General features: G+C 40.6%; 2 protein-coding genes across 2 annotated transcripts in view; one reads left to right on the forward strand and one right to left on the reverse strand.

The window, feature by feature from the left end:
* Positions 1 to 13401, reverse strand: part of Tpst (Tyrosylprotein sulfotransferase) — a 210398-nt gene that overhangs the window by 23341 nt on the left and 173656 nt on the right. The window lies entirely within an intron of this gene.
* Positions 5540 to 6144, forward strand: LOC135134273 (ribonuclease H-like). Its single transcript, XM_064062899.1, has 2 exons — positions 5540 to 5971; positions 6024 to 6144. Exons 1-2 carry the CDS (start codon positions 5584 to 5586, stop codon positions 6044 to 6046), a joined length of 411 nt encoding a protein of 136 aa, XP_063918969.1. The 5' UTR covers positions 5540 to 5583; the 3' UTR covers positions 6047 to 6144.

The following is a 13401-nucleotide window of genomic DNA, read 5'->3' on the forward strand; positions in this document are numbered from 1 at the left end:
GAAAAATTGTGACACGTATGGAAAATTTAAAATCGAAGAAAAAGGAAAAAACCAAAAATTCTAATATCAAAAAATTGGTCGAAGATTATTTCGGCAGAACTCCTTTTGCTTCGATATTTTGAATTTTTCAATTTTTCAAATTTTTCTTTAGTTTTTCGATTTACAATTTTTCGAGTTTTCAAGATTAAAATTTTCGATTCTCCAAATTTAGATTTTTTCAATTTTTATATTTTTCGGTTCTTTATTTTCGTTATTTTTTCACTTATTCGATTTTTCAGTGTTTCGATGTAATTTTTTTGTTTTTTCAATTTTAATTTTTTCAGTTTCTCGATTCTTCAATTTTTCTATTTGCAATTTTTCAATTTTGAAATTTTTTTGTTAGTACTTGTTAAGATAAAACTAATTTTGGCAAATCATATGGCCTCTAAGAAAATACAGGGTGGGTGGGCGGTGCTAGTACTTGGGGGCCCCTCCGACCCACCCTTATTCCGTTTTCATCATTCATTCTTATTGGCTCTGAAGAAAAATTTCACCAGTTTTCAATTTAAAAATTATAAAATCGAAAGAAATATTGAAAAAAATAAAGGAAAAATTGTGATATGAAATCACGAAAATGAAACTAAAAAAATCGAGAGAATGAAAAACAAAAATCAAGAACTTCAAAAACTGAGGAAACGACAAAGTGAAAAATTTAAAATTAAAAATTGTAAAATTGAAAAATTGAAAAACTGAAAATGAAAGAAAATGAAAAAACGAAAAATTGTGACACGTATGGAAAATTTAAAACCCAAGAAAAAGGAAAAACCAAAAATTCTAATATCAAAAAATTGGTCGAAGATTATTTCGACAGAACTGCTCTTGCGTCGATATTTTTTTTCCTGTGGGTTGAGCTACCTATCAGGCGCGTCCCCAGGGTTGCGGATAGGGGGAGACCGGCATTGTCTGGGGAAGGGGGTCTGGGGAAGGCGGATATGCCCCCGGGAACTAAACACTCCTGGGGGTGGTGGAAGTCCGACCTGGATTTTTCCCTTCTCCAGATATGTAGGTTAGGGCTGAGGCTCGTCTTGCCTGGACATGCCTTGGTGGTTGTCGGCTTAGACGGCCGCGAAGGCGGTTCAGTAGAGGAGGGCTGGAAATAAACGTGCCCCCCCGGGATTAAACCCCTGGTGTGGGGTCGTCAAAACAGCCCCGCGGACAAGCTCCCGCGTGTTTGTGCCGTGCGTGGAGACCCGTAAGGTGGGATGAAGGAATCCTGGAGGTTGAGCCCCCCTTTGTGCAGTGTGTCACCAAGGCTGGGCAACACGCCTCTTTGGCCTGGATTTCCACCAAAACGGGAGGTCGAGACTAACCCATCTCAGATCAATCGGCTGTGTCGTCGGGTCAGACCGCCGACAGGGTGAGTCCTTGGGGGAAGTGTAGTCTGAGCACGAGTAGCCTCACTAGTTGAGGCTGCGTACTGCAGGATGAGCTTCCCTGGGGGCTATATCCTTCTGCTAGCCCTGACGTCGAAGTTCGGCGTCCCCTTGTTGGACTCCGTGGTGGGTGGGGACGCAGGAGGACGAAATCAAAATCCAGATTATGGAAATCGACACTAAAAAAACCACTGAGGAAGTGCCTTCGGGTGCACCTCAAACAGAAAACCCAGCCAATGTGGGTTCGCAGCCTCCTAGGAGGAAGCGAATCTGCGGGGCTGAGGTAAAAAGGCGGAGGAAGGCTCGTTTGCAGGCGGAGGCGGCGAATACCGACCCGCCGAAACCGGGTCCATCCTCCTCCGGGATAAACCCCAAGGGTAAAGGGCAGGCTACGATAGCCAACCCTAAACAAACCGCGGGGAAAAAGACCTCAGGGTCAAAGAAGAGAGTGAGGTCTTCAACCTCCACACCTCCGGCAGCTGAGAAGCAAAAGAGGATGAGGAGGCAGGAGACTACCTCTAGAGAACAGAGCTACAGGGAGGCGGCTGCAAGTCATCTCCGTGTAGCTGTGATTGATGTGCAGCATCCACTTGGTAAGCTGACTGCTGGCCAGGTGGAGATAGTACAAAAGGGCCTGATGGGAGCGCTGGACAGGCAACTGGACCAGTGCTTGGCATCGGGTAGACAAGCAGCCACTTTCAGGGGCATGAAGTACACAGGGGAAGTCCTAAGGATAACCTGTGAAGACGAGTTGTCCCTGAAATGGCTACAACAAACAGTGCGCTCCCTAACACCCTTGTGGGAGGGCGCACAACTTAACGTGGTCCCCTTGGCTGAGCTACCAAGGCTGGTGAGGGCGACCCTGTGGATACCGGGACCACCGGTGGATGCAGGAGTCGTACTTCGCCGCCTGGAGGGTCAGAACCAATGGGCCCACGTCAAAAAATGGCTTCTTTTCCATCGCGAGGCCAAACCCGAGGCTGCCTCTCCAGGCAACCTCTTTGTGTTTGGTCTTGGGATGGAAGAGGCCAAGATAATCAGGGAGAGAGAGGGCAGAATCAATTATATGCTGTCCTCTTTCAACCTGAAACTCAAGGAGAACGAGGCGTCGGCTCAGGAAGGGCAGACCCCTATGGAAGAGGTAGAAACCCCAGGGGAGGAAGCCTCTACCAGTGGGGGCAGGCCCGCCTGAGACATGTGCCTCGTGTCTCCTAGGACAATTATGGGATTTTTGGTTGCAGAGATGGCGCTGCAGCAGATAAATTTCATTCAGATTAACCTGCAGCATTGTCGCATGGCGACGACTGTTTTGTGTCGTCGTCTAGACAAGATGCAGAACACTATAGCAATAATCCAAGAACCATGGATTGTAAAATCCAGGATCGCAGGGTTGAGCAATTTAAATGGCACTGTTGTTTCAGGTACCACAATAGAATCTCCAAGGACATGCGTCTACATTCCGAGGAAAATTAAAGCCGTTCTCCTACCTCAGGTCAGCTCCAGGGATGTGACTGCGGTAAATGTTAAGTGTAACATAGGTAGAGGCGAAGAGCAACTGGTAATAGCATCCGTGTACTTACCACAGGGAGCACAGGAACCATGTCCGACATGGGAAATGGCGAACTTGGTGGAACACTGTGATACCGGAAATATAAACCTCATCATCGGTGCCGATGCAAATGCCCACTGTCTGTTGTGGGGGAGCAAAGACACTAATGATAGAGGAAGAACACTAGCTGAATATCTTTTATCAACAAATCTAGAGATTCTCAACCGAGGCTGCGAACCAACTTTCGTAACATCACGTAGTCAGTCAGTAATAGATATTACACTGGCTACATGGGATATCTCACAATATATAATGGGATGGCACGTCTCTAAAGAGGCGTCAGTGTCAGACCATAGATGGATCATGTATACATCAAAATGTATAGACATGGAGATAAAGACGTACAGGAACCCTAGGCTGACGAACTGGGCTTTATACAACGAAGAACTGGACGACAGACTGGGGACCTCCGTGCAGTCTATACCAACAGAATACAGTTCGACAGAAGACATAGAGAAAACCTTGACCATTATCAATGACTCTCTAATGTCAGCGTATGAGAAAAGTAGCCCCCTAAAGAAGGAAGGTCTGGGCAAAGGTACACCATGGTGGAACCAAAGGCTCAGCCTACTTCAATCGGGGCTAAGAAAACTTTTCAATAGAGCAAAAAACACTAAGAAAACTGAAGACTGGGAAGCCTATAAAGAGCACCGGAAAGAGTTTAAGAAAGAATTAAGAAAGAGGAAACGGGAAACGTGGAGATCCTTCTGCAGCGACATAACGTCGACTGCTTCGGCCGCAAGGCTGAAGAGAGTTCTCTCGAAGGACCACACACATCAACTAGGTTTCCTAAAGAAAGAAGATGGCACCTTTACAGCCACCTTAGAAGAGTCCGCAGAACTTTTGCTGCAGACCATGTTTCCAGGCAGCACACGGACTACCTCCCATTCCAAAAGGGATGTAGTCGGTACTCAACCTTCCCCGAAGGACTGGGCGCTGGCTGCAAAGGTAGTCACGGAGGCAAGACTGGAGTGGGCAGTGGACAGCTTTTCCCCATACAAATCTCCAGGAGTTGACGGTATTTATCCCGCCCTCCTGCAGAGGGGAATGAGCAGACTACGCCCTATTTTGTTGCCAATGGTTCGGGCGTGTCTGGCTTTCAGCTACATACCGAATGCATGGCGAAAAGTAAAGGTTATCTTTATACCTAAGCCAGGACGACAAGATTACACCTTGGCTAAATCCTACAGACCAATTAGCTTAACATCATTCTTGCTGAAAACGCTAGAAAGACTAAGCGAAAAAGAGATTCGGGAGACTGCTTTGAGCAAGCAACCTCTACATCCGAACCAACATGCCTACATCCAAGGAAGATCCACCGATACGGCCTTACACACAGTTGTAAACCGTATAGAGTGGGCGATGGAGAACAAACTCTTCACCTTAGGAATGTTTTTGGATATTGAAGGAGCGTTTGATAAAACGACCTTCAAAAGCATAGAACTAGCCCTACGAAAGCACGACGTGGACCCCACCCTAAGTAGGTGGGTGGCCAGTATGCTGAGGAATAGGGAAGTAATGATTAATGTAGGTGGCACTGAGATCGAGGCTGTTGTAGACAGGGGATGTCCTCAGGGAGGAGTTCTCTCTCCTGTACTGTGGGATACTGTCGTTGACAGCCTGATACGACGCCTCAATGATCTTGGCTACCACACAATTGGATACGCGGACGATCTGGTCATTCTGCTAACAGGAAAAAACGCAGATACATTATGTGAGATAATGCAAGCTGCAGTAAAAATAGTCGAGGAATGGTGCAACAGACATACCCTCTCCGTTAACGGAGAAAAGACGAAACTAATCCTGTTCACCAGGAAAAGGAAAATTGGCACACTACAGATGCCAAAAATATTTAACACAACGCTTCAACTTTCGGACGAAGTCAAATACCTGGGAGTTGTATTGGACTGGCGACTGAATTGGAAGAAGCATGTAGATGATAAAGTAGAAAAGGCACGCTCGGCTCTTTGGCAATGTCGTAGGGTGGTGGGAAGGTCGTGGGGTTTAAATCCCAAGATCGCCCTCTGGATCTACACGGCAATAGTCAGACCGATGCTGTGCTATGGAGCTTTAGTTTGGTGGCCCAGAGCCAGACAAAAAACAACAGCCCTGCAACTTGAACACGTTCAGAGAATGGCGTGTCTCAGTGTTACAGGAGCAATGAAGACCACTCCCACAGCGGCTCTGGAGACTCTCCTTTGCTTAGCACCTCTTAACCTTTACATAGAGGAAGCGGCAATGACGACGTCTCTAAGACTTCACTCTCTGGGAGTATGGAACAAGCAAGGCCGCACAACGAAGCACACTCGGATCTTAACGGAGGCGTTCAACAGAATACCCTTGTTGAGGATGGGTTGTGACCGAATGGGCACAAAATTAATATATGAGAAGACATATAGAATATCAATGAATGATAATTCAGAAGGACGAGCCGACATAGATATCTATGTCGATGGTGCCAAAACAGATAGTGGTTCAGGACCCGGCATCTACTCCGAACAACTGAACGCACAAATCAGTGTACCTCTCGGCACCCACACGTCTGTCTTACAAACAGAACTGATGGGAATAATGCTGGGAGCTAGAATCATTGCTGAACGTGAAATCGGCAACAAATCAATACGCATACTTACTGACAGCAAGTCTGCACTACTAGCCCTGGACAGCTGTATGGTTCGATCCGGGCTGGTTTGGGAGTGCAGACAAACGCTAAAGTATGTAACGCAGAGGAATAGTGTGGAACTTTGTTGGATCAAAGGACACAGTGGCAACGAAGGAAACGAGAGGGCAGATGAGATGGCGAAGCGAGCCGCGCGCATGCCCTTCTGGGGACCCGAACCGGCAATCACGCCTTCGGTCGCCCTCTCGAACGAACTCGTAAAGCAATATACCCATAGACGCCATGAGCAGATATGGGCGACGTTGAGCAGCTGTCGGCATAGTAGAGCTTGTATGGCGACACCAGACCGTAAGTTGACAAAATTTTATCTCTCACTTTCAAGGGACAAACTGCGTAAACTGGTAGGATTCCTTACGGGACATTACCAGTTTAACAAACATCTACATACGATAGGGGTAGTAACAGACCCAATCTGTCGTGGATGCAATGAAGAAGAGGAAACAGCTGAGCACATTCTTCGTGAGTGTCCAGCCCTAGCCTCCTACAGGGAATCCATACTAGGGGACATCTGGCCTAGTATGGCAAATATCAGGGAGTTTCCACCCTCTGCATTACTCAAGTACATTCAAGCAGTTGGATGGCTTGACGAGTAGAGGAGCGGGAAAACACCCTGATATGGACTTGGGGAAGGTACAATGGGCCCAAAGGCGAGGCCTAAGTGCCGGCTGGCTGCGGTCAGCCCCCATAAATTAAAAATCCAGAATCCAGAATCCAGCGTCGATATTTTGAATTTTTCAATTTTTCAAAATTTTCTTCAGTTTTTCGATTTACAATTTTTCGAGTTTTCAAGATTAAAATTTTCGATTCTCCAAATTTAGATTTTTTCAATTTTTATAGTTTTCGGTTCTTTATTATTCGTCACTTATTCGATTTTTCAGTTTCTCGTTTCTTCAAGTTTTCAATTTGCAATTTTACAATTTTTCATTGTTTTGTGTTTTCATTTTCAAGATATGCGACTCCTCGAATTTCATTTTTAAAATTTTCAATTTTTTTCGATTTTCTAATTGTTGGATGATTCAGTTTTCAGATTTTCCAATTTTTCTATTTCCAGTTTTTCGAGTTTTCAATTTTTAATTTCTCACTTTTTGGATTTATCTATTTTTCGTTTCTTCAATTTTTTAATTTTTAATTTGTTTGGTTAGTACTTGCTAAGATAAGATTGATTTTAGCAAATCACATATCCTCTAAAATGATAGAGAGCGGGTGGGCGGGCCTAGTACATACAAAGACAAAACTAATTTTGGCAAATCATATAACGTGTAAGAAAATAGAGGGTGGGTGGGCGGGGCTACTGCTACTGCTACTAAATTCAGCCCCGCCCACCTTTTGTCTCCGTTTCACTGTCTTATTTTATTTATTGTAAAATTGAATTCGAAAAATCAAAAAATGAAAAACTGTAAAACTGAAAATTAAAGAAAATGAAAAAAAAACGAAGAATTGTCATATGGAAAATTTAAAATCGAAGAAAAAGAAAAAACGAAAAATCCTAATATCAAAAAGTTCATCGAAGATTATTATTTAAGATTTTCATTTTTTTCCTTCTGTTTATCGATTTGCAATTTTCAAGTTTTCAGGTTTAAAATTTTCAATTCTCCACTTTTTGATTTTTCAATTCTTATATTTTGCAATTTTTAGGTTTTTTATTTTCGTTATTTTTTTCATTTATTCGATTTTTCAGTGTTTCGATTTGTTTTTTTTTTGTTTTTTCAATTTTAATTCTTACAGTTTCTCGTTTCTTCAATTTTTCGATTTGCAATTTTTCAATTTTTCATTTTTAGATTTTTCACTTTTTCGATTTTCAAATTTTTGGATGTTTCAGTTTTCAGATTTGCAATTTTTCTATTTGTAACTTCTCGGGTTTTTAGTTTTTCATTTTTCACTTTTTGGATATATCATTTTTTCGTTTCTTCAATTTTTCGATTTATAATTTTAATTTTTTTATTAGTATTTGCTAAGATAAGACTGATCTTAGCAAATCACATATCCCTAAGAAGATAGAGGACGGGTGGGCGGGCCTAGTACATGCTACGTTAAACTAACTTTGGCAAATCATATACCTTCTAAGAAAATAAAGGGTGGGTGGGCGGCGCTAGTACTTACCAAGATAAGATTGAATAACATAAAACAAGCGGTAGATTTAGAACAAAGTAAAAAGACCCACCTCCCACCCACCCTTATTTCGTTTTAGTCATTCATTCTTATTGGCTTTGAAGAAAGAATTTCACCGGTTTTCAATTTTAATTATTCAATTTTTGGATTTTTCAATTTTAAAATTCTGAAATCGAAAGAAATAATGAAAAAATAAAGGAATTGTAAAAAAGAAAATTGTGATATGAAATCGAGAAAGCGAAAATAAAAAAATCGAGAATACGAAAAACAAAAATCAAGAGCTTGAAAAATTGAGGAAACGAAACTGAAAAAACGAAAAATGGTTGTACAGAAAATTTAAACCCGAAAAAAAGGAAAATGAAAAATTCTAATATCAAAAAATTGATCCAAAGTAAATAAATCGAGATTTTAAAAAAAAATTATGTGATTTTGAGAATTTGATTTTTAACTCCAACCGGTTTTCCAGGATCGCCAATTGAAATATTGCAATTTTTAAAAATTGGTCGAAAGTTGTTTCGCTCCTGAAGTACAATGAAACATATGCAGCATTTTCGAGTTCAATTTTTTCTTTGCACAACGAATGGATTGATAAATCACAAGTAAAAACTCACAATTTGCAGATTTGGGTAGAATTTTTTTTTTTGAGGGAAATAAAGAAATTTACTAGAAAAAACGCAAAATATAAACTCCGCCCACCCACCCTCAACTCAACTGTGCCGACTTGTTTTAATTGTTGTGAGCTGCGGGGTGGAGCTTAATTGCAAACATGTTTTTAAAAGACAACTGTATATGTCAAGAAATAAAACGTCATAAAATAAGCCCCACCCGCTCGCCCCAACCTCAAATGTGATAAAGTTTTCATTCGTTGTCGGACCAAAGGGTGGAGCTTAACTGTAAAATCCCTGTTTTCCGACAAAAATTTACCATTTCAAACGATTTAAATATCTTGACACGAAAACAAGATCATGTGTATTTAGAAAAAACGACAAAATTTAAGCCCCGCCCACCGCCATCTCAATTGTAAATGATTTTTTTATTCGTTGTGAGCCAGAGGGCGGAGCTTAATTGCAAAATCCTTATTTCTCAACAAGAACTTACCATCTGACACATGTTTTTAAGTTTGATGTTGTTGAAAGAAACCTGTATATATTTTATACAGTATGGTTTTTTAAATTGCAATATTAGCATGCATTCTAACTATTTTCAACTATACTATTTTTTGAGAAGTTTTAGGGTACAGTGATCTTATTTAATGATTTTAAAATATTTGAATATCACTCCAAATATTTCGAAAAAATTGCTCTGTGATTCCAAATAGGCTATCTTTTTGGAATCAGCTTACATTTTGACATTTTTCTTAATATACGTAGCCTTCTTGAAACAAACAAAAAACTTAAAACATGTTTAAAATAGTAAATTTTTGTAGGAAAATATACATTTTGCAATTACGTTCCACCTCTCGGTCTAACAATCAATGAAAAATTCATCACAATTGAGATTAGGGCGGGTGGGTGGGGTTTAATTTTTGACTGCAACTTTTACTTAATATATATAGTTTTCTTTGAATAAAACGATTACTTAATAAGGATTTTGGAATAAAACTTTGACTCCCCTGGCTGAAACCGAACAATGAAAAATCGTCACAATTGAGGCAGGGCGGGTGGGCGGGGCTTATGTTTTGCCTTGTTTTTTTCTTCTTAATATACATAGTCTTCTCTTCACAATAAGAAACTGAAAACATGTTTAAACTGGTAAATTTTGTCCCCCACATTTCTCTACAAATTTACTAGAAAATACAAAACCCCGCCCACCCACCCTTGCAGAAAAATTATACATTGACAGTTACCTAATTTAATGCTCAAAACTTCATATTTTAGAATCCAGAAGGACGTTTTGGCTTTTAGTGTAGCGGTAAATGACCCAGTAAAGTCTAGTAAACACCATTAATACTGCAAAATTCGTAACGGCCGAACATTAACAAAATAAATTCGTTCTCCGCTTCAGGTTAAACCAAAAACATTGCCTTCTGCGCTGGTATATTTATTGTCGTGAAAATATCGACACCGGCCATTAAGAGCCTCCTGCATTAGCGCCAAGAGAGTTAACCGAGGATCCGAGTATCTCAATTTGCTTTTTATCGAGCACTATAGACACATATATTACCTCCAAACTACTTTCAGACCATCGAGGATTGGTGGTAACTCCGAAACCTATTTGTAGTGTTGTCTCGGCAAGAAAACCACTATATATTAATTTTTTTAGCGTCCGGTGATCATTTTTAAGTTTGCAGTTTTGTGGAGTAACGAAGTCTACAGCGTCGTAGAAAAATCCTATTCCAAACTTTAATTGGAAAAATCCGCCCCACTGAAATATTTAAAGCCGGAAGGAAAATTAAGACGAAAGTACCGAATCCGAGACGATGCAAAAATAATTAGTGCAGATATTGTGACAAAGCCCGGATCCCTGCCACCAAGTTCTGCCTAAAGCTGTTAAGTAGTGCAGAGTGAAACTACATTAATTAGTAAGAAGAGTCGGAACTTAGCGATCCAAAGTGGGAAGAATTAAATCCCGAGCTTAATAAATACAAGTGTACTCCTACAATCGACCTCTTAAAATCCTCGAGGGAATCGTTGATCAGGAACAGGACAGATCTATTAACTTTTACGATACAGCGAGGCAGCCTTTGATCGGCCAAATAACCAACTATAATGCCAACTTAAAGAAAACCTCTCAAAGTAAAAGTAATCAATTCTAATTTCGGGAATCCAGACTTTTCGAACGGGATAAAAACATGCAAACCGTGAAGGTGGATCCAATTCCACTTTCGATAGACAGAAGCTATTCTTGGCTTTTGATCTGCATTCCGGTTTCATCTTGACGTGCCAAATGGGCTTAATTACGGTCGTCCTCGCACCGTCATCTCGATCGATTTTAATCTAAAGCCGGCTTTTTCGAAATCTGAGAGAACAGAATCGTGTCAAAAGCGCGATATTAACGCACTAGTGCTTTCGTTTCGCTTTGATCGGTATCGACGGCTGCAGTCCGGGAGCTTTCGAGGATCCTACACTACGTGACGGTTAATAGAGTCGTCCTCTTATCCTTTACAGTTAATTGAAACATAAATATTGATTGATCTAATTAGTGCGTGTTTCCGATTGGTATTGCCGTGATTAATGGAACCCTTCGCGTAAAATGCGAAATATAAGAGGGATTTATTTAATATCGAAATGTGTCGAAGCCGACGATTAATTATACGGGCTTGAGTTAGTTCGATTTATTTTCCACATGGCGGTTATAATGACTTGTGGTTGCGAGATTTATTCGAAGGTGGGAAAAAACTAGCGAAAAAAACACATCCGGGGATTAAAAGAAAACATTGACCACAAACACAACGGGATTATAAAATTCGGGTTACCACCAACTGACGTGGTCATAATAAATTATGTTTATCTTTCTGGCTGGCAGAGGAAAAAACAAAGTGAAACAACCGAGGAAATTGAATCGTAAGGATCTCCTCATGCATGTAACAAGTTTAAAATCTAATAAGAAGACAAACTAAGCGGGTTATCTTAAGATAAATTACATTTCGGGCCACATCTTCACGTCAGTACGAATTTTCGTACAACTCATCCAGCAACTTTTACACAATAAAAATCTTTATTAAAGCCGTTGATAGCAAAAAAGTGCGTCGACCCAGGGATGCACGGATGCAGTTTTAACTCTGCGTTAAATTAAACACGTATACGCGGCTAATTTTCTCTTAAACAATAATAAAAATTAATATAATTAATTATTATAATAATAGACAGCGGATGGCCGTCAGGTTAGGAAAGGTCAAACTCGGTACGGCTCGTACGGGATGGGAATTCACTGCAGTTACAGGCTGCACTAAAATAAAGTTGCTTTGTTGCACTCTGCTGTTAATTCCCGTTCTCATTGACTTAGCCGTTTTACTAATTACGTTTTCGTTAATTGTATTTATGGAATAAGTGACGACTAAATTCAGTGATTATCACCCGGTGATCCAGCGCATCATGATTGCATTTGTTGCAGTTATGATGGTAAATTCTTACAGTGCTTTATCAGAATGTTAGAGGTTTATGTTGTAAATCTTAGTTAATTAGATCTTTCGTCCATTACAAGCTTGGTTCCTATTGTAGATATTGTAGGTGTTAAAATCACCGGTAAATTTAGTCAAAAATTACTAATCTTTGTTTTATATATACCACCATCAATTACTCTAGCAGAATTTGAGTTATTTTTTGAAACATTCATAAATCTAGATTTTATACAGAATGAAAATTTAATAACTCTGGGCGACTTTAATACGCCTGATTTTAGCCTTAATCTTAAAACTAATTCAAACTTAGTGTTAAATAATTTTAAAGAATTTTTTAAATTTTAGGTCCCCTGATGTTTTATTTTTGCCAAAATCACTTTTATATTAGCAGGTACCTAGTCCCGCCCACCCACCCTCTCTTTTCTTAGGGGATTTATGATTTGGCAAAATCAGTCTTATCTTAGCAGGTATAGTGGTCCACTCTGACTTCGTTTTTATGACACTGCAATCTCAATTACCGCAAGTATTAGGAACTCTATTGAAAATGTAAATAGTCGTGCCATAAATCATCTTAAAGGTTTACGGGCGCATACGGCCCTGTGTAGTGTAGACAGTTGGTCCCTTGATGGTTTATGACCGCTAGATTATTTACGGTAGAGGCCTATTGTGGAACACTTAACTCCTTCACAATAGAATACAGTCATAAAAATGAACCAGCAGTTGGAGCACTATATTAGCCCTCTAAGAAAATAAAGGTCGAGTGGACGGGGCTAGTGCTTGCCAAGATAAAGCCGATATTGGCAGATGGTATGCCCTCGAAGAAATTAAAGGGTGGATGGACGGGGTCAATACTTATCAAGATAAGACCGATTTTGCCAAATGATATACCTTCTACCATTTATTTTCTTAGATGGTATATCATCTGCCAAGATCAGTCTTATCTTAGCAGATTCTAGCCCCGCCCACCCACCCTGTCTTTTCTTACAGGGTATGTCATTTGCCACACTCAGTCTTATCTTGGCACTTGCTAGCCCCGCCCACCCACCCTATCTTTTCTTAGAAGGTATGTCATTTGCCACAATCAGTCTTATCTCGGCAGCTGCTAGATCCGCCCACCCACCCTCTCTTTTCTTAGAGAGTATTTCATTTGCCAAAATCACTCTTGGCTAGTACCTGCTAAGATAAAACTGATTTTGATAAATCACATATCTTCTAAGAAAAGAGGGTGGGTGGGCGGGGCTAGTACCTGCTAAGATAAGAGTGATTTTGGTAAATGAGATACCCTCTAAGAAAAGAGAGGGTGGGTGGGCGGGGCCAATACCTGCTAAAATAAGAGTGATTTTGGCAAATGACATACCTTCTACGAAAAGAGAGGGTGGGTGGGTGGGGCTAGTACCTGCTAAGATAAGAGTGATTTTGGCAAATGAGATACCCTTTAGGAAAAGAGAGAGTGGGTGGGTGGGGCCAATACTTGTCAAGATAAGACCGATTTTGCCAAATGATATACCTTCTACCATTTATTTTCTTAGAT

The sequence above is a fragment of the Zophobas morio genome, unplaced genomic scaffold (genome assembly GCF_036711695.1).
Source record: "Zophobas morio isolate AGI-343-1 ecotype UQ-CSIRO unplaced genomic scaffold, CSIRO_AGI_Zmor_V1 ptg000004l, whole genome shotgun sequence".
Classification (NCBI taxonomy): domain Eukaryota; kingdom Metazoa; phylum Arthropoda; class Insecta; order Coleoptera; family Tenebrionidae; genus Zophobas; species Zophobas morio.

What these genes read in the sequence shown, in the direction of transcription:
- LOC135134273 (XM_064062899.1), top strand. Translation starts at nt 5,584, where the DNA reads ATGGGAATAATGCTGGGAGCTAGAATCATTGCTGAACGTGAAATCGGC. An exon ending in CTGTCGGCATAGTAGAGCTT is followed by an intron (nt 5,972 to 6,023) that starts GTATGGCGACAC and finishes CTCACTTTCAAG; the next exon opens with GGACAAACTGCGTAAACTGG.